The sequence below is a fragment of the Danio rerio genome, chromosome 6, assembly GCF_049306965.1.
Source record: "Danio rerio strain Tuebingen ecotype United States chromosome 6, GRCz12tu, whole genome shotgun sequence".
Lineage (NCBI taxonomy): Eukaryota > Metazoa > Chordata > Actinopteri > Cypriniformes > Danionidae > Danio > Danio rerio.
Window position 1 is genome coordinate 7,949,608 of NC_133181.1, and position 22,893 is coordinate 7,972,500.

A 22,893-nucleotide genomic window follows, 5' to 3' on the forward strand; every position below is an offset into this window, starting at 1 on the left:
CAGGATAGAGGGAAAGATGAATGCAGCAATGTACAGAGACATCCTGAATAAAAACCTGCTTCAGAGTGCACTTAACCTCAGACTGGGGCGACAGTTCATCTTCCAGCAGGACAATGACCTAAAGCACAACACCAAAATATCAATGGAGTGGCTTTACAACAACTCAGTGAATGCCCTTGAGTGGCCCAGCCAGCGCCCAGACCAAAATCCTATTGGACTTCTCTGGAGAGATCTGAAAATGACTGTACACTGTCGCTTCCCATCCAACCTGATGGAGCTTGAGAGGTACTGCAAAGAGGGATGGACAAAAATTCCCAAAGAAAAGTGTGCCAAGCTTGTGGCATCATATTCCAAAAAAATGTAAAGCTGTAATTGCAGCCAAAGGTGCATCAACAAAGTATTGAGCAAAGGCTGTGAATAATGATGTACATGTGATTTTTTAGGTTTTTGTTATTTTTAATACATTTGCAACAATAATAAAAAAGAAAATTCACCTTGTCATTATGGGGTATTGTGTGAAGAGTTTTGAGGAAATAAATGAACTTAATAAACAAATATATATATATAAAGACATAAAGAAATGTAGAAAAGGTGAAGTGATCCGAATGCTCTGTATATATATATATATATATATTTATACAGCGAAATGAACAACCAACTTTTCCAGCATATGTTTTATGCAGCGAATGCCCTTTCCAGCTGCAACCCAGTACTGGGAAACACCCATGCACACACAATCACACTCGCACTACAGCAAATTTAGTTTATTCAATTCACCCGGAGGAAACGCACATGAACACGCGGAGATCATGCAAACTCCACACAGATATGCTAACGGACCCAGCCGGGGCTCGAACCAGTGACATTCTTGCTGTGAGGCGACAGTGCTAACCACTGAGCCACTGTGCTACGCAATTACAATTTCATAGGGCTAAAAAATTTGCTTTCAACCAACTTTATTTTAAACACAGAAAACAGTTTTTTTAATGATATTTTTCACAATATTACTGACTAACAAAGTATTTGTTCACATAAAAGCAGCCTTGCTGAGTAATATAGACTTCTTTCAAAAATAATCAGACCAAACCCAAACGATTAAACAGTTACTTTTAACAAATAAAACTTTTCATTCATATCTGACAAACATGTATTAAAGTAATACAGGAACAAGTGCTAGGAAAGAAGCCATGCTGTGTGAGTGGGTGTGCACTATGAGTAAGGGGGTGTGGTTTAAGGGATGTTAGGGGAGAGTTTACAGGCTGAGTGACAGATGAGTCACCTGGTTTCGTGTGAGGTTAGTTTGAGCGATCTGATGTGCTGTTAATATTCCCTGAGCCCAAACAGGAGCAGCCTTTTCCACCAGAGCCAGAGGCTGGACGCACAGAGAGAGAAAAGCAGCGACAAACACACCTCTGCTGTTAGTTCACACAAATCTCAGCAGGCAAAGACAGAAGCTTGTGCAAATACACATAAAACACACTTCAGTACACATATTGCTCATAGTTAGAGCATAATTTTTACTCTGATGTCATTCCTAACCTACATCTACTGAACACGGTAGGTGCATTGAAACATGTCAGCAAGATGAAACCAATGGAAGTTAATGGGAACCAAAACTGTTTGGTTTTTCAACATTTAAAATAGCTTCTTTCAAGTTCCACAAGTCAAGAAAGCTGTCAAACTTTATTTTAAGCTACAATTCACGCTCTTAACAAAGCACTAACTACGACTTTTAGCTCAATTGATAGTTTTCAGTCACGTGACCTAGGCAGAGACCTGGCAAAGCAAAAAAAAATAAAGGGCCGTAATGGCAGCTACACTTGGATCTCCAAACAAATGCAGCACAAACCGGTCATATTTCCATCTGTTTTGAGCGGTTTCGATATTTGGTTCACATATCAACAGAACAGAACCAAAATATGAACACAAACTGTAAATTGTGAGCACATGTGATCCATACACTGCACCAGCAGCCGTTTTTCAGTCATTTAGCACGATCATGTCCCTCCAGTTTCTACTGTGTAAAAAGCATGCAAACGCACTCTCAGCCATTGGTACCATAGATTGTTATGAGTCAATGATGCTACCATTTGGCAAAAATTCTTTCTGGCAGTTTCTTCTCTGAAGGAATTCGGTAGAAGCACAGCTCAGGTTTGTCTTCTTGTTGGTTAGTAAGGCTAAACCTTATTGCACAACAATTACAGTTGAAAGCAGAAGTTTACATACTCTATAAAAAGGCACATAACCATTTATGTGACTAAACCTTTTCTCTTTTAGGTAAGTAAGGATTATCACATTTGTTTCTGTCATGCAGAATAATGAGAGAGATGTTTTTTGAGAAATTGTTATAACTTTTCTTGAAAGTCAAGTTTATATACAATAAGATTATTATGCCTCTGAAAAAGCTCAGATGATGATGTCAAGGTTTTGGAAGTTTCTGATTGTCTAATTGACAACATTTGAGTTAATCGGAGGCACAACTGTAGAACAGTATTTTTTCCCAGTAAATTACACTGGGGAAAAGACAAATTTTTGGAGACATGTCCTGTGGTCTGATGGAACTAAGATTGAACTGTTTGGCCATAATGACCAGTGTTACATTTGGAGGACAAAGGGGAAAGCTTACAAGCCTAGGAACACCATCCCAACTGTGAAGTATAGGGGCGGCAGCATTATGTTGTGGGGCTGTTTTGCTGCAGGAGGGACTGGTCCACTTCACAGCATAGATGGCATCATGAAGAAAGAACATTATGTAGAAATACTGAAACAACATCTCAAGACATCAGCCAGGAAATTCAAACTTGGCCATAAATGGGTCTTCCAAACAGACCATGACCCTAAGCATACTGCCAAGTTAGTTCAAATCTGCTTTAAGGACAACAGAGTGAATGTTTTGGAGTGGCCATCACAAAGCCCTGATCTCAATCCTATAGAAAATTTGTGGGCAGAGTTGAAAAAGCTTGTGCAAGCAAGACAGCCAGCAAATCAGACTCAGTTACACCAATTCTGTCAGGAGGAATGGGCCAAAATTCCTTCAAACTATAGTGAGAAGCTTGTGGAAGGATACCCAAAACATTTGACCAAAGTTATACAGTTTAAAAGCAAAGCTTAAAAAATACCAAGGAAAAAAAAATAACGTTAGTAAACGTTGAGTATGATTTACCATCAGACATTTTTTTTAAAAGGTTATGTTCCTTTTTTTTTTTTTAGAGTATATGTAAACTTCTGTTTTCAACTGTATCTAGCTTTTTGGCAAAAAAAAAAGAGAGAAATTACTCAGCCTGTGACTTGGCAGACAGCAGAAAATAGTAATGTTTTGCCTGCCAGTAAACAATAAATGACTAACTAGCTTTGTAATGATAGTTAGTAAGGTAGTAATTTATAGTTAAGATTAGGTTTTACGTAGTATCAAGGATGCTGAATAAGATCCTACTTTATAACTACTATTAAACAGTAATACTTTAATAATAGGCAGGTAATAAGCCAGTAGTTAATAGCGTGAATTGTGACAAACTAAAGTGTCATCGAATAGTTTATGCGTTTTGAAAAGCATGAGGTTGTGTTATATTAAGTAATGGCTGAATTTGAAGTTGGTTAGCTGACAAGGTTTGTGAACAAAAAGCCAGACCATTTATCAAAAAGCTTGACTGAGGATCTGGTATACCTTGGCAATTTTGGCCTCGTCCTTTTTCTTGCCTTTTTGTACAGAGGCAAAATGATGTCTGGCACTGTCAAAGTCCACCAGCTTCCTTTCACGCTTTGCAATGCGAGCCTGCAGAGGGAGACAGAGAGACACGACAATGACCATCTAATACTCTACATGTCCGTTATTCCTTGGATAATTCATTAATTCGTTCAGTTTCCTTCGGCTAAGTCTCTTTTTCAGAGGTCGCCACAGCGGAATGAACCACCAACTATTCCGGCATATGTTTTACGCAGCGGATGCTCGCTCTAGGAAACACCCATACACTATTGTTCACACACACACATACACTACAGCTAGTTTAGTTTATTCAATTCACTTATAGCGCATGTGTTTTGGACAAAAGTAACAAAGTGATTTTCTCAGAGCCCTGACAACAATTGCTTTCCAGGCTATAACAGCACATTCTGCACGCAACCCTTGATGGAGCTGCAAAAAATCATGTGATTTCACGGTTAGGCCCAAATTTCAGTTTTTAGGTGCAGAAAGTAAAGTAGCAGTATTTTCGACCTTATTACAAGTGGTGTTTCTGTTTTCATGTGTCACACTAATGATCAATCAACAGGTTATTTGGCTGGTGGTGGGAGCAATAAAAACACCCAGTAGCTCCTGTAAATGTGGAAATTTCATTACATCCACATGAGAAACATTTAATGTAAAAAACAGGACTGTGTTCTGAGAGAGTTTATCGAGTCAAATCGCAATAAAAAGCAAACCTTTATATCTGGAAACTGAGCCAAGTATGCGTCCATGGAAATTACAGCATTGTCCAAAAGCTTCTCGTGGAAATCTTGCCACAGGAGGTCAGTGTCCTGTAAAACAAATGTGATCAGACACATAGACTAACATTTATTCTATAGGGTTGCATGATATTGGAAAAACTGACTGCAATATTTAATTGTATCAGCGATACATATTGCGATATTGAGTATACACTTTAACACATAAAATAAATAGCTCATTTTGGAAATAATCCATTATTTAGATTGATTAGGATGGTTCTGTATTAGACACATCTGCATATAATGTCATAAGCCAACCTGATTTGACCAAGTAGGACATGTTCCTGAATTAACATCTATGTTGATCCTGAAACAACATTCCAATCGGAATTAAGGGACACTTTTACAGTTTGTGTTAAGTCTAGGCGTACGGTTAGGCTTATGCACTTCTACATGATTGTTATCTATCAATTATTCTCCTCTGATTTTGGGAATAATTTACAGTTATGGTTGGGTTTAGGGTTAGGGAATTGGTATGGATTACATTTTCCAACAAAAATGATGTTCCAGGATCGCATGGTACTTGGCAAAATCATGACATGCTTATGATAAACCAAATCACAAGCATTGATCAATACAGTTAAAGCAAAGTTACAAATGAAACAAATGCTTCAATGTTTTTTTTTTTAGAAATCTCAGTGTTCATGTACACAAATTGAATAATTGAATGTAAAATAACCCTGCATCGTCTTCATAGTATATATACTGTATACAATCAATCTTTCTTGAAGTTAATAAAATCGAAATGAAATACTACACTACCAGACAAAAGCCTTGTCGCCTATCCAAGTTTTAGGAACAACAAATACTAACTTGACTTCCAGTTGATCATTTGGTATCAGAAGTGGCTTATATGAAAGGCAAAGGCCTCTAGATAACGCTTCACATAATAAAATGGAATCAGGACAGTAAGGTCTCACTTTATTTAAACAAAAGTCTTGCCACTTAACAGAAATAATATACAGTATAGAATATAAAGTCATCATAGTGCAGTGGAAAAAGAGTTAATATTGTGTATGACTCCCATAAGCTTGGAGGACAGCATCCATACATTGGACAACATCCATACTCTGCAATTACTCAAATAATTATTAATAAAGTCATCTGGAATGTCAAGAAAGCTTTCCTGCAGGACTCCCAGAGTTCATCAAGATTCTTTGGATTCATATTCAATGGCTCCTCCTCCATCTTACCCCAGACATGCTCAATAATGTTTATGTCTGGTGACTGGGCTGGCCAATCCTGGAGCACCTTGACCTTCTTTGCTTTCAGGAACTTTGATATGGAGGCTGAAATATGAAAAGGAGCGCTATCCTGCTGAAGAATTTGCCCTCTCTTGGGGTTTGTAATCTAACGGGCAGCAGAAATGTTGTGATTCTTCAGGCTGTTGATGTTGCCATTCACTCTGCAGATCTCTCGCACGCCCCCATACTGAATGAAACCCCAAACCATGATTTTCACTTTACCAAACTTGAGTGATTTCTGTAAGAATCTTGGGTCATGCAGGTTCCAATAGGTCTTCTGCAGTATTTGATGATTCATTGGAAAATCCACCTTCTGACACTTTTCCAAATGATCAACAAGACGTCAAGCTATCATTTGTTGCTCCTACAACTGGGGCCGACGACAAGACAAGACAGGTAGCATAATACTCTACACTGTAAAACCCCAAAAATTAAAGTAACACAAACCGTTTGAGGAAACCGATTGCTACAAACCACAAGTTAAAAAACTAACCTGTATGAGTACTGTAAACTTGCTCCATTTAAGTTGAAGTAATGAGGTATTTAATTTTATTAATTTGCTTCAACACTGAGTCCAAAACTCTTTTCATATCAGTAGAATTAACTTTCAGTCAAATTTGAGTTACCTACACTTATTTCATTTGATAAAGTTGACTGTTGGGTTTTACAGTGTTTATTTAATACAATATATTTTCTATAAATGCTTTTAAATGGTAACTTTGTGGTTAAACTTTGCAATTACTCCATAATGATGTGTTTTAACTCCTACTTAACTATAATCCTCACTTTAAAAAATATTAAAAACATTGACTCATCCTAAAATTGAAAGGCAACAGCTTTTTTTTGAGTCGATTCAACTTAAATCAAGTCAACTACAGAACTTGCACTGCAAAATTCTTCTCAAATTTAATTTAAAATGCTTCTTGGTTTAAGAGTTGCTAAATATTTAGATTAGAAACGAGACAAAAACTTTGCAGTGTGGGTTAAAAGTTGAGCTAACTCAAAAAAAGCTGCGCAAAAAGTTGCATTGCAATTTTAAGTTGAGTCAACTTTCATGTTTTTACAGTGCTGATTCTACTTTGCAGATCTTGCGAATGTGCCTATTCCGCATGTGCACATTGCTATATCGCTGAAGAAACAATACATCGTGTAGACCTAATTTTATACACAGTCTTTCTCACACACGCCGACAAACCACAGATGGCAAAAGTGTAAACATGTATGTACAGATCTACTCTAAAATAGATATGACTGCAGCCACACTACTCTAACATCACTAGCTCTAGAGCTGCAGTCTGAAAGTGTCTTTAGTTTACCTCCAGATTATTATCCATTTCTTTCTCTATCATCTCCTTTACTCACGGAGAGATGTGCAAGTTTGAGTGGAAGGAAGGAATCAAACACAAGTAGAAAACAGAATGAATGAACAGAATAAAACAGTCGTGTGGACAGCATCCAGGGTTAAATATAAAAGTAAAGTTTTTTATAGTGATATGATAAAAACAGATTGAGATGAGATCATTGTGAAGAGTATGTGGTTAGCACAGGTCAAATCATTTAGTCATGGTGGATTTGATTTAATATATATGCTATAATAATAATTAGTTTAATTTATAAATGGCAACACCTTATAACAAACATAGACTGAAAAAAATTATTCAAAGATGATTCCTTGGATTTGCTCATTTTTTTACGTTAAGTGGTTGTAAACTATTTATCTGGGCTAAATTTAAATAAATTAAGTTGAACATTATTAAATTTAATTTGTTTGTTTAAATTCAACACAAATAAATTGTTTGCAACAGTTCTGCATGCAACACTTTTTTTAGTGTACCAAAAAAAAAATCAGAAAACGTTACTAAACATCATTTCAAACACATGAAGAATGAGGAAGCTACAAATACAAACACATCTTAAATATACAATAAAATGATAGAAAAAAATAGTCATATGCTTAAAAAGAAGGGTCTTAAGATGGGATTTAAAAGTGTGAAGGCTATTACTGTTTTCAAATGTTTGGGGTGTTCATCAAAGCTGCATTTATTTAAAGTAAATAATGTGTGCAATGTGTATCTAGGACACTCTTGAAAAAGAGATTACAAATCTCAAGAGGCAAAACAAATGTCTTAAAATTAATAATATTAATAATAATGAAAATAATAAATTTTTAATTTTTGCTAGCCATATACAGTATAAATCCATGTAATCCATGCAATATATATATTTTTTTCTTTTTTAAATATTTCCCAAATTTTGTTTAACAGAGCAAGGAAATTTTCACAGTATGTCTGATAATATTTTTTCTTCTGGAGAAAGTCTTATTTGTTTTATTTTGACTAGAATAAAAGCGGTTTTTAATTTTTTAAAAACCATTTTTTGGACAAAATTATTAGCCTCTTTAAGCTAATTTTTCTTTCGTTAGTCAACAACAGAACAAACCATTGTTATAGAATTACTTGACTAATTACCCTAACCTGCCTAGTTAACCTAATTAACCTAGTTAAGCCTTTAAATGTCACTTTAAGCTGTATAGAAGTGTCTTGAAAAATATCTAGTAAAATATTATTTACTGTCATCATGGCAAAGATAAAGCAAATCAGTTATTAGAAATTAGTTATTAAAACTATTATGTTTAGAAATGTGCTGTCAAACAATCTGCCCTCTATTAAACAGAAATTGGGGGAAAAAATAAAACACATACGCACACACATATATATATATATATATATACATATAGCATGGATTACATGGATTTATACTGTATATGGCTAGCAACAACTGTTTCTAGTAACCATTTACCCCAAAGATAAAAAAAAAAACACCAGTAAATTGATCATTACAATTTTGGTCATTATTGGTCATTACTCTCTGGATTGGTAACCTCGTGTGAAAACTAGGGCCTTTTTCCATGAAGTAAAAAACAGATCTCCTTTAAAATTTGCCTTTCCTGTGAGACTTTTCGCATTGAAAACCCTAATGTGACACAGTCCAGACAGAGTGCTTGTGCTCATGCTTACACACCTCTGCGATGGAGTCCACCTCCTCTTTGCCAAACCACTCAGGGTCATACATTTCTGCCAGACAGTCGTGCAGACGCTTGGAACACTCGTGCATTGCTGTGGAAACAGACAGACAGACGGGCACTGATGCTTTCGTATTCAAGCTGACACGCGTGTATTTTCTTTCTGTTGGTGTGTTTGAGAGAAGTGAGAACTGCTGTGGGCTCAGGGCAGGAAGCTGAGGGAAGACACTGCATTAGGACACAGTGGTAGATATTACAGTCTGCTATAGGAGGAGGAAGGTCATCTGCTTACTTTGCATTTTTTAGTGTACTACTATTGTACCAGAGGTGGTTTCATTCAAGAATTGTGAAACATAGGAACTACTGTGCTAATGTGAAGGTTGGGAAGATTTAAAAAAAGCAAAGATCTTTGAAAAAAAAACAAAAGATTTTGGGTTTGGAACCCCATGAGGGCTGGTAAATGATTCTCAATTAAGAATCAAGATTACTTAATCAAGATTAAATAGAGCTCCACACAATTCATTCATGTTGTCCCAACACAAATCGATTAAGTTAACTTAGCAAATTTAGGTGGATTGGACATGAAACAAATGCACTGTAGGAAATGCTGCATTCTACACAATAATTTTTTGTCACAAAAAACTTTATTAACAATTATTTCGTGGGCAGCACAGTGCCGAAGTGAGTAGCACGATCGCCTCACAGCAAGAAGGTCGCTGGTTTGAACATGTTTTCCCCATGTTGGAGGGGGTCTCCTCTGGGTGCTCCGGATTCCCCCACAGTCCAAACACATGTGGTACAGGTGAATTTGTCCATAGTGTACGTGTGCGAATGAGAGTGTATGGATGTTTCCCAGAGATGGGTTGCAGCTGGAAGGGCATTCACTGCGTAAAACATATGCTGGACAAGTTGGCGGTTCATTTTGCTGTGGCGATTAATAAAAGGACTGAGGTGAAAAGAATATGAATGAACTAATCATTTTGTGTTGAGACAACATGAAGGAAATTTATTTCACTTATTACAAGTTTCTACAAATTTAAGTGGATTGAACATTAAACAATTAAAAAAATACTATAGGGCCTACTATAGAAATATCGTTTTAGACTGAAATTATTTCACTTTCTCATTGTATATTCACTCGTATACACTCTCACAAAAGACTTTTGCTGCTCGTTTGAACTACTTTAAAATGAGTTGAAACAACAAAATTTGTCATTTTTAATGCCATTTTTTTTAGATCCCACAATGCTATTTGCAATTACAGTAAACATAACTGGTTAATTTCATTAATTAAAAGTTACAAGGGGGGAGGAGTATGTTTATTTAAAATCATTTACTTGATTTTACTACCACTTACTTGTAAAAATGTTCTATATATAAAAACTATTATAATGTGTATAACACACACACACACACACACACACACACACACACACACACACACACACACACACACACACACACACACACACACACACACACACACACACACACACACACACACACACACACACACACACACACACACACACACACACACACACACACACAGTTGAAGTCAGAATTATTACATTTTTTACATTTTTATTTCTTTATTAAATATTTCCCAAATGATGTTTAACAGAGCAAGGAAATTTTCACAGTATGTCTGATTATGTTTTTTCTTCTGGAGAAAGTCTTTTATTATTTGTTTTATTTCGGCTAGAATAAAAGCATTTTTTTATTTTTTTTTAAATACTATTTAAGGTCTAATAAAATAATTAGCCCCTTTAAGCTATATATTTTTAATAGTCTACAGAACAAACCATCGTTATAAAGTAACTTGCCTAATTACTCTAATTACTTTAAGCTGTATAGAAGTGTCTTGAAAAATATCTAGTAAAATATTATTCACTGTCATCATGGCAAAGATAAAATAAATCAGCTAAAAAAAACTTATGTTTAGAAATGTGTTGAAAAAAAAATCTTCTCTCCGTTAAACAGAAATTGGAGAAAAAATAAACAGGGGCGAATAATTCTGACTTCAACTGTGTGTGTGTGTGTGTGTGTGTGTGTGTGTGTGTGTGTGTGTGTGTGTGTGTGCGTGTATCTAAACTTTGTTCATTTGAGATAAATTGAATGAAAAATCACAACTATTTCTTCTAAGTTATAACTAAACCTAAGATAAAAATGGAAACCGCAATATATATACACATTTGGCAAGCTCATGTTTAATTAATTTTTAATTACTTAATTAATTAATTCTAAATGATAAATTATTAAAATTGTATCAATTTTAAACAACACAAGGGTAAAATAATGAGCATATTATTAAGATGTACTGTCCCTTTAAATGGAAACCAACATGACCTGACCTGAAAACACTTTCCACATGTGTGTGTGTGTGTGTGTGTGTGTGTGTGTGTGTGTGTGTGTGTCCCCAAGAAAGAATCTGTGATGGTCTTATCTGTGTTACACACAGAGGCAGGTACACTGAAAACCCACTATCATCTGTTTTTCTGCTTTATCTAAGAGAAACACATACGATGTCATATTCTGGTGCTTTTCTCATCTGACTGCACAGATTGACTGCGTTTGTTTTTCTTTAAAATGTTCTAGATAAGCTTTCACTTTCCTCTAAATGACGCGTGGTCAAGTTGCCAGTAAACCTAGATCTAATTACAGATAGCCACAACAAATCAACAAAACTTCTCAAATCATTGTGCTTTACGATAAACATTGTTTAATTCTACTTTTATAATTCTACAAAAAGTATATGCTAAAAAATGCTACTTTTTAAACACAACAGTAGGTAATGAACGGTCCTCATTTGTGGAAGAATCAAAGTAATTTTGTATTAACTATTTATTTGAAGGTACGTTAAATGGCTTTAAAATGTGCATATTATATTCGAAGTTGGAAACCCCAAAACCAACATATGACCTTTTTTAATGCATAGTAGGGGCTCTTTAAAACTAATATACTGATTCTGACATATAAAATATGTAAAATACTTTAATATAAAGTATTTATAAAATACTTTAATTTCATTGGATCACTCATGGGACAAGGAGACTCTTACTTTTGACTGCCAGCAAATACGCTTTCAAGTCTTTCTGCAGTTTGGTGCCCTCGTTCTGTGAATAGAGAGGAGTCAAAGAAGAAACCATCACTAGATATTTAAGAAGCATGAAAAGGGTCAGAGGTCAAAAGTCAAAGCAAGCAGTGTATGAAGGGTTAAGGCTTTTACCATCTGTTTGTTAAAGTTGGCTACTTGCTCCTCAAAGGCTGTGTCTTTGGTTTCATCCGCCTTTCCCAGTTTCTGCATCACCTACAGGAAAATAAAGCAAAAGAAGTGACGCTCTGCATATGATTCGCGAATTGCGGGTACATTTTTGTCTCTGTCTCCAAGATAAATCTAATATTTAAAGAGAAAAATGAAATTGTTTTGAATAATAACACAAATTATATGAAGTTATTGCCAATAATAAAGCTCTTTTATGTGCAAATAGGGACTTTTTGTCTTGAAAATTTACATTAGGCTATATATATATAGTTGAAGTCAGAATTATTAGCCCCCTTTGATTTTTTTTTTCTTTTTTAAATATTTCCCAAATGATGTTTAACAGAGCAAGGAAATTTTCACAGTATGTCTGATAATATTTTTTAACCTAATTAACCTAGTTAAGCCTTTAAATGTCCCTTTATGCTGTATAGAAGTGTCTCGAAAAACATCTGGTGAAATATTATTTACTATCATCATGGTAAAGATAAAATAAATCAGTTATTAGAGATGAGTTATTAAAAGTCTTATGTTTAAAAATGTGTTAAAAAAATCTACTCTCTGTTAAACAGAAATTGGGGAAAAAATAAACGGGGGCTAAATTCAGGGGGGCTAATAATTCTGACTTCAACTGTATATACATGTGTATACATATATATACACTTATATATACTTATGTATATATATACAACCTTGTTTTAAACAATAGCTATCTGAATTGTAATTGTTAGTGTGCAGAAAAATCGCTAACAAAACTAAAGCCAATAGATTTCTTTACCCACCTCCCACCATGCAAGTACATACACACTTTAAAACACACACAAACACACATCTTTATTTGTGGTCATTCTTTCCTGCTTTGTCAATATATCGTAGTGTATATGGTTTAATAATCATTTTAAATTATGTAAGGAATAAATAAATGAATAAAAAGCTGCATTAATCCCCCCCCCCCCCACCCCTCTTAGTAAGTACGCACAGTGCGTACAGCTGTACGGCTGCAGGCGCCACTGCTGTCACATATCTATCATTTACTGTATCTATATAGATGACTTCTCTAATGTCAGAGGAAAATGCATGTGTATCAGTATATTAGATCCATATTCATTTTAGACCTCTTTCAGGTTTAAACAGCAGCATTATACACTAAAGGAAGCAAAAAGTGTAAAACATACTGTAAAAAGTCCACATGCATTGGATGGCCTTGGCTTATTGCTGTAATAACTTTCAACACAATATTTACTTTTAATCAGTTTAATTCTTATTGAACTCTTTTAATGGTGGAAAAGCAGTCTAAAAATGGTACCATGTAATGAGGTTTTAGATCTCAAGACACCACAAATAATGCCAACAGTCTCAAGTTCCTCTTTCCCTTTAAGAAAGCTGACATACAGCAACAGTTCATAAAAAATGAAACTCAAAGGGATAGTCCCCCGCAAAATAAAATTCTGTCATAATTTACTAACCCTTTACTTATTTCAAACCTTTAGGGATTTCTTTCTTCTATTAAACACAAAAGAAGATATTTTGAAGAATGCTGGAAACCTGTAACTTCCTAAACTTTACCTAACAGTCAGCTTTATCAAATGAAATGAGTGTAGTTAACTCAAAATTGACTGAAAGTTGATTCTACTCATTTGAAGAGAGTTTTGAACTCAGTGTTGAAGGTAATGAGTTAATTAAATACCCCATTACTTCAACTCAAATGGAGTAAGTTCACAGTACTCATATAGCCTCTTGAGACCCCGCCCATTGACTTGTGTCATCTGTAGTGGACATTGCATTTTCATGAATTTTCTTTGTATATTTTGAGCTACTCTGTCAAGTCCTGTTGTACTGTTCAGAGGACATCCTGGGCTTTCTAGTGATATGTCATTTGATTGGCTGGCATGCCAGGAACCACTTCTTACACTGCATCCAAAATGGCTGACATACAAACGAGCATATTTGATGGGAAGGAGAGAGGCATGTAAAATTTAGCTTTTTAAATGTTTTTTTTACTATTATTATTACATATATATTTGTTTATTAATATGTCAGGAACAATACATTTAGCTTTCAAAGCTGTTAACTTGTTTGTGTTTCCAAATATCATCCTTTTTTAAATGTCCACTATAGTGGACACCGTCTTAATGTAATTAATGACTGCATGTTGTAGGGGCAGAACTGAAGGAGAGAGGATTCTTTATAAAGTAGTTTAAGGAGACTCTGATTTAGAGTCTGACAATCAGACAACTAGAGAATTGGAGACAATTATAGAATGACAATCAGTTTAAAATCGCTTTTATGTTAAATTTGTTTTGGATTAACATCACTTCTTTTTTCTTTTTCTTGTTTTTTAGTTCGGCTCAAACTGTTTCAGGAATTTCTATACAAAAAGGAAAAAATGGCTTTTGTTTTGTTTTTGTTACATTAATATTGGATTAATATCCCTTTACAGCCATATCCTGTACAGTTTTGTTGTCTGAGTGGCGGTCATTTAGAACTAAAATGGTCCTGTGGTCCACAACAGTGGACATGCTGTAAAATTAAAAATAAGAACAAAATGTAAAAACACAAAATTTTAGAATATTGTTTTAACCCAAATGACGTAGGAAATCACAGAAAAATCAAACAAAAAAATTTTTTTGGGTCTCAAGAGGATAGAGTAGTTTGTTTTTTTTTTTAACTCAAATGGTTTGTAGCAATCGGTTTCCTCAAACGGTTTGAGTTGCCTTAACTTATTGGGTTTTACAGTACTCAGTTGGTTTGAGTTCTCTTTATTTATTGGGTTTTACTGTGCTCAAATTGCTTTGTTTACTCAAATGCATTAAGTTCACAGTGTTCAGTTGGATTAGTTTTGAACTTAAATGGTTTGTTGCAATCGGTTCCCTCAAATGGTTTGAGTTACTGTACCTTAACTTATTGGGTTTTACAGTGTAGTAATTGTTTTTCATACTATGGAGGTAAATGTTTGCACGCTTTTGAGCTTTCTTCAAAACTTCTTCAGTGTTTAACAGAAGAAAGAAACTCTTGAAAGAAACCACTTGAGGATCTAATCTTCATTTTTGAGTGAACTATCCCTTTAATCACCCAGTTTTACAACAACGAGCAGCCATAATTATATTCTTTCCACACATGCAAACAAACACTCAGCAAATGAGCAAATGTTTAAATCTAAAAGTTTTTTAATCCATAGGATGTTTCTTGATTATACAAGATTAACATTTCCTAGTAGATTTAATTACGCACGTTTCCTTTAGTTCAGATTGGCCTACTTCCTGCTTAGCATGTACAAGGTAGTGCTTGTATCCGGTTCTGTTTATTCAAAGGTTATTTCCTTTTCCTTCTGCTCCCCCAAGTCACCTCTTAGCGACATATTAAACATGCCATGCCATTTGTGGCCCAGAGACGTTGGTCTCAATAAGGCAGAGAAGGGCAACAGAAAAGCTCACCCTGTGAAGTCATTTCATAATATCAAAAGGATTTAAAATGAAAGGTCTCACTTTTTTTACACAATAAAAACTTTCTATAAATTTAGTATGAAAAACAACTATATATTACCAATTACAATTAAGAATAATTAAGATTTTAAGTTTCTTATGTGTGTGTTAGGTGTCTTTGTTTTATTTATACATAATCTGAAATACAAATTGGTAAGCTTTCTACTCATGTATGACTTGTTTATAGGCCAATATTTAGCCAAGTTAAACTATTTGAATATCTGAAATCTGAGAGTTTGAAACAAAAATCTAAATATTGAGAACACCTTTAAAGTCATCTAAATTAAGTTCTTAGCAATGAATATTACTATCCAAAATGTAATGTTTACAGTAGGATATTTATAAAATGTCTTTAAATTACGTCACGTTTCTTTATGCGTCCATAATAATTTTATTTTTATGTATTTAACAACATATTCTCAATAAATGTTTTATTTACACACAGTTTATGTTTTTATTAGTAAATAAAATCAATACATTTTTTTGAGCAGGGGAGATGGTGCCCCCCTCTAGAGTTGAGGCCTGCGTACTGATTAATGCCACCGTTTACAAACTACAGTGGCACCGCCAGTATTTTGGAGCCATAGAACCACAATACCACCATAGTAGCGGTAAACCGTGCAACCCTAGCCAACACAGGGAGAACATGCAAACTCCACACAGAAATGCCAACTGACTCAGGGACTCGAACCAGCAACCTACTTGCTGTGAGGTGACGGTGCTAACCACTAAGCCACTGTGCCACCCCGAACTAACATTAACTAGCTAAAAAACAAACGGTAAATTCTAGAAAACTCTTGATTCAGATCAAAGGAATTTAGTAACACTGGAGGGGAAATCACAGTGACCTCTAATCTCCCACCGGCTTTCTCTTGGCCTATATTAATAAAGGCTGTGTCAGCTGTGCTCTTCTTGAGGAATGTATGAATGTGATTCACGATGCAGGGAGAGTTTGAAAGCTGATCCTGAATGCAGCGCACCAGGACCCCTGGTCATCCTAAAATACAGTGTCCTGGATGTGTGTCATCGTGACGGCCTGCACAGAGCTGCAGATTTAAGATGAAGGCATTCTCTCTGACTCAGAGGTCTTCCAGGAACACTGGATATGACTGTACAATATCACAGTCAGGCTAACGATTCGATGATTTTACAATGGCCGACGAAATCTATGTTCAGTATGCTTAAAGTTTTCAACCAGCATTTTTTTTTGGGCCGTGAATGACACAGGCTTTAACCAAAAGATAATAAGAGGATGTACAAGAGGCATCATTAAGATAAACAAATGTAAATAAAAGCTGAGAAGTATTTGAACAAAAATTTCAGTCAGAATTTGACAGGGGTATGAATAATTTCGAGCTTGACTGTATATCAATTGAGCGATTTCAAATGGTGACTGTCCAACATAATCTCATGGCAATTTGTAACTCATTCATTCATTTTCCTTTGGCTTAGTCACTTTATTCATCAGAGGTCGCCACAGTGGAATGAACCGCCAACTTATCCAGCATATGTTTTACACAGCGGATGCCCTTCCAGCTGCAACCCAGTCCTGGGAAATACACATAAACACTCATTCACACACAAACACTACTGCCAATGTAGCTTATTCCAGTGGTTCTCAAACTTTTTCATTAAGCACCACCTCAAGTACCACCACAATAACCAGTATTGAAGTAATGTGGCATAATAAGCCCAATTAAGCAGCTACAGCTCTGCGCAGTTCAAAAACATGGCAGATTAATTCTTCTTAAGAAAATGTATTATTTTCAGCCACTTTAAACATTATAAATAGTTTCAATATTAACACTGCACTGTGCTTACAGGTAAAAAAAAAAAAAGTCAAAGTTTAAATTAAAATGTGCTTTTAAAAGTTCATTAAAAATAGCACTGTTTCTAAAATGTAGAAAGAAAACTGCTGTACTTAAATGTAAAGTATTCATAAAGTAGCCTATTTATTAAAACCTGGAAATGTTCCTTGGACCCCATAAATATAGGCTATATGTCATCATACTAATGTAACTCTTATTGATCATTTTTAAATGTACAAATAAGTCATATATACATGCAACATATATCTTGTATTTTAAATGTATGAATTGGATTTACATAGTTTAACTAGCAATAAGCAGATCTAATTTCTAACTTGAATAGGCTTTGTGTGTCAGAAAAGCAAGAGATTAAACCATTTCTGACAACATTGAGATATCAAAACACGGGATACGCCCCAACAACCGTTACAAATATGGAGAGGAAGTTACACAGTAAAAAAATCCGTAATTTTACGGTTTATTTCTGGCAGCTGGAGTACCGTAAAAAAAAAAAAAAGTGTAAAATAACAGCGTTAAATTATAGAAATTTACTGTAAAATACAGAATATTAAATTACAGAAATTCACTTAAATTTAAATTTCTCTAAATAAACCTCTGGTATTTTACAGTAAATTTCTGTAATTTAATGGCCGTTATTTTACAGTTTATTTCCAGCACCCCAGCTGCCGGAAATAAACCGTAAAATTACTGATTTTTTTTACAGTGTAGCTTTAAATGATAGAATACATGTTTGTTTGTTTGTTACTTTATTGTCCCTCAAGGGGTAATATTTAAATTTTTGTTTTATCCAATACATAACAAACATTAGAAAATTGAAAATAAAATAAAAGATTTAGCCTATTAAAATCAATTTACTGATAACATCTGTGTTATCACATGCGTCGAAGGTTCAGAAGTGTCTTAATTTTTTTGACATTAATTATTCAGTGGTTCCTCCTTGTACAACTAAAAGGAAGCCTGCGTACCACTAGTGGTACGTGTACCACAGTTTGAGAACCACTGGCTTATTCAATTCACCTAAAGCACATGTCTTTGGACTGTGGGGGAAACTGGAGCACCCAAAAGAAACCCACACCAACACAGGGAGAACATGCAAACTCCACACAGAAATGACAGAGATCAGGCTGGACTGTCAATAAGTTCTGAAGTTGGCACATATTTATCACCCAAGCACCTTTTGAGAAAAAAAGGACTGTACTATTAGTCAGACAAGTTTATCTGTTATCTGTTTATCTGTTAATTGTTCTGTCTCCAATTATTTTAAAACTAAAGTGAAGTTAGTAAAAGTTATTTTAATGTTTTTTTAAACATTAATTAATCTCATATGATTATTACCTGGCCTATATTTATTTAATCAAAAATCCAGTAAAAAGCAACAATATTGTGAAAAATTACAATAATATATAGATAAATTAGCTGACAAATCATCAGTTCCAACACTGTAAAAAATTGTAAAAAAGTAAAAGTTGCAAAAAAATGTTTTTTCTACGTAAAATTTTTATCTTGTTTCAAGTCTAAATAACTAAAAACTCTTAAATGAAGTTGCTTTTTCATTCAATTCAAAAACCATTTCGCAGTGCAGGTGCTGTAGTTGATTCGATTTAGTTTGAGTCAACTCAAAAAAGCTGTGCAGAAAGTTGCCTTACAATTTTAGCTTGAGTTTACATTGAACGGCACTCGAAACAGGAGAACATCTGTAAGTAAACATATTTAACATAAATATTGAACCACATTGAATTATCTTATGAGCCAAAATAATTAATAAATTAAATAAAAGTTATTCTGGTGTATGTTCACTTTTAGGAAGGTTTTTAAATCAAATGCCAATTACAAAATCTGAATTTCAGCTCCAGAGGCATCTTCACCACTAACAGTGGCGTTGTTTTTACTGTTAGTTCATTGGAAGTGCATGCAAAAATTTAACAGCACAGAAAATAGCAATAACCTGAACCAAATTCTTACATACATCAATTGTTTTCAGGAAAAACTCACAAACATATTGTTTTCTGAAGAAAAAAAAAAAAAAGACATTGCATTTACGTTGTCCATCAAAGACAACACTAATAATAATAATAATAAATGTTATTTATAGTGCTCTTTTCTCAGACTAAACAAGGCAAACAGTAACAAAGTAGAACAATGAAAAACAGTAAAAACACCGCAATAATACAATAAAAAATGAACAATAACATCGGATGATTCAATGCACAAAAACAATCAATCTAAGCTAAAAGCAACATTTCTGCTTGTCTAGAAAATGCTTTGAGGTTTTGCCTCGTTTCTGAATATCTAAACGAGGTAAACAAAATTTGATTTCAAAATGAAAAGATTATTTTGCTTGTTTTCAGGAAAAACTCGTTTAATTTTTACATTATTTCTGAAGACAATGAAGCCAATAATTTGGCTTGTCTAAAAAAAAAAATCTTGATTTAAGATATTTTAGATATTTAGAGACAAAAACTGGAAGAAAAGGCAAGTTTGTTACAAGTGTTGAGCAAAAAAAAAAAAAAAACTGGAGTTACTGATTGCTCGTTCTTAATTCTGGGAGACAATATTCTGGGAGACATTTTCTATCGTGCACTTGAATCTTTGAAACTCTGCATACTCTACATTCTCAGAAAGGTAATATCCAGAAAAGCATAATAGGGGCACTTTTAACGTATTTGACTTCAGTCTGAACTGCTCTCTGAATCAGCAGGTTTCATTTTTACAGCTCTGATCAGACCAACACTGAGCATTTGGTCCAGCAGCTGAGACAAACATTTGAGCAACTGACAGGAAACTTTATACTAATTGATGCAATGACCCGTAATAACACACCCACATGATCTGACCCTGTTCAGACGGACAGTCATCCTCTGTTTACTTTATTGCACCATTGGAGTCTAGTTTTAGCAAAATTTAACCCAATGGTTAGGTTTGTCAGTATTTGACACACATTCTGGGATCTCTGCAATGCTGACAGTACATAATACATATTTTTCAGGATATTAGTATACAACTTAAAGAGTGATTTAAAGGCTTAACTAGGTTAATTAGGTTAGGATAATTAAGCAAATCATTGCATTATGATGGTTTGTTCTGTAGACAAGTGAAAAATAACATAGCTTAAGCTAAATTTAAATGATTAATTGGGAGAGGTAAAAGAGTATATTTGCATAAAATATACAAAATAATTAATTCAAGTACAGTTAAAACAATGGAACAAAAATGAACAACTGAAATATACATTGCTTTGTGGTGGAGTTTAATGGTGTTGAGGTACAGAAAAATAAACAATCACATGCAAAATAACATATGAATAATGTCTTATTATTATTCGCAAACTTTATAATTTTTTGTGCCCAGATGGTTTAAATTCACTTCGTTACAGGACTTAAACTCATCCAAATGAAACAATTGTTTCCACACTATTAGAATTTAACTTTGCAATGGCTCCACAAATCACATCTGAAGTGCGTTTTCTGCTTAATTACAATCACAATTTGACTTTCCAGATTCTGCGATGTGACTATTGCAGATTTGCACTTTGTGATAGCGATGCTGAAATGATCTATTTATGCAGCCCTTATGTACTGTAATGTTCAAACTACAGTGGACTTACCATAACCCAACTCCTGATACGAGGCCTTTTGGATTGTTATAATGAAAAAGAACATCCACAAATACCCCTAGACCAGCCTGATCTCACGAGGAAGAATGTTACATTTTGTTAGTTTAGGGTCTAATTCGTACGAAAAACGTATGAATTTTAAAAGGAGACATGGCATCAAACCCCACCCCTAAACCCAACCATCATTGAGGAATGAGCAAATTGTACTAAATTTTACAAATGAGATGTACGATTTCAAACTAATTAGCCACTAAATCAAAAAGTTACAAATTGCCGTGAGGTTGTGTTGGACAGGGCCAGACAGATGCTGCTGATTTATTTTTTATTTTTATTTATTTGTAACAGATTTTTGTAAAAATAATTGATAATTATAATAATAATAAATGTGGATTTATGCTAAATGATTTTCTGAGTATAGGAGCTGAGAAACGCAACATTAAATAAAATAAAAAAGTACTTTTTAACTTTTAGGGTACATTGCAAATCCCATTACAACCACGTGTTTGGTAGACAAAACTACAGTAATTCTTTCACACGGTATATTACATCATCTAAAAGACAGAAAATATTACTTTACAGACAGTATTGTGCATAAATCATTCAAACATTTGCATATTATCCAATAACATGAGTGAAATCAACAAACAACTGAATAAATATTACATTTTTACAGAATTTCTGTAGGCGCTGTTTTTGTTTGGGCCTACTTATAAGTTATGTAAGATTAAAGAGATAGCTCACCCAAAAATAAAAATCCTGTCATAATTTATTCACCTTTGACTTTTTATTCAATCGTTTATTTCGGTTACTGAACACAACAGAATATATTTTAAAGAATGTTAGAACCATTGGCAACTATAGTATGAAAAACAAATACAATGGAAGTCAATGGTTACCGGTTTCCAACATACTTCAATATATCTTCTTTTGTAATCAACAGAACAAATTGTTGGAAACAGGTAACCATTGACATGTATAGTGGGAAAACACATACCATGGAAGTCTATGGTTACCAGTTTCCAACAAACTTCAATATATCTTCTTTTTTGTTTAACAGAACCAAATGTTAAAAACCGGTAACCATTGACATCTATGGTAGGAAAAACAAATACTATGTAAGTCAATGGTTACTGGTTTCCAACATTCTTCAATATATCTTCGTCTTTTGTGTTCAACAGAACAATATATTAGAAACCGGTAACCATTGACATCTATAGTAAGAAAACACATACAGTACCATGGAAGTCTATAGTTACCTGTTCCAACATTGTTCAATATATCTTATTTTGTAATCAACAGAACAAAATGTTGGAAACTGGTAACTATTAACATCTATAGTAGGAAAAACAAATGCAATGCAAGTCAGTGATTACCATTTCCAACATTCTTCAATATATTTTCTTTTGTAACCAACAGAAAAAAAGTTGGAAACCGATAACCATTGACATCTATAGTAGGAAAACACATATCATATAAGTCAATCGTTACCGTTTTCCAACATTCTTCAATATATCTTCTTTTGTGTTTAGCAGAACAAGATGGTAGAAACTGGTATCCATTGACATTTATTGTAGAAATAACAAATACTATAGAAGTCAATGGTTACCAGTTTCCAATATTCTTTAAATATATCTTCTTTTTGTTCAATAAAACAAAATGTTAGAAACCGGTAACCATTGACATTTATAGGAAAAACAAATACTATGGAAGTATACGGGTTCCAACATTCTTCAAAATATCTTCTTTTGTAAATCAACCAAACAAAAACCAGTTAAATTAGTTTTGAATAAGTCAAGGATTATAAATGACGACAGAACTTTCATTTTGGGGTGAACTATCCCTTTATGAGACAATACTGACTTGGAAGATTAATTAGTCAGCCTCTTGAGCTTAAACCAACAGATTAAAGAAGCTTACAATAACGATTTACCAGTAGGCAGTTTCTGTGTGTGACTT

At 34.2% G+C, this 22,893-nt stretch overlaps 1 protein-coding gene and 1 long non-coding RNA gene across 40 annotated transcripts in view; one reads left to right on the forward strand and one right to left on the reverse strand.

The window, feature by feature from the left end:
* Positions 1-22,893, reverse strand: part of bin1b (bridging integrator 1b) — a 59,339-nt gene that overhangs the window by 23,972 nt on the left and 12,474 nt on the right. For 13 of the 39 annotated variants that reach the window (NM_001327970.2, XM_073952858.1, XM_073952850.1 and 10 more), the window contains 7 exon segments: positions 1,280-1,372; positions 3,665-3,772; positions 4,420-4,515; positions 7,046-7,081; positions 8,751-8,845; positions 11,813-11,867; positions 11,981-12,061. In NM_001327970.2, the coding sequence (NP_001314899.1) occupies positions 1,280-1,372; positions 3,665-3,772; positions 4,420-4,515; positions 7,046-7,081; positions 8,751-8,845; positions 11,813-11,867; positions 11,981-12,061 (564 nt within the window). 39 annotated transcript variants of the gene reach the window in all.
* Positions 1-22,893, forward strand: part of LOC141386180 (uncharacterized) — a 43,196-nt gene that overhangs the window by 9,696 nt on the left and 10,607 nt on the right. The window lies entirely within an intron of this gene.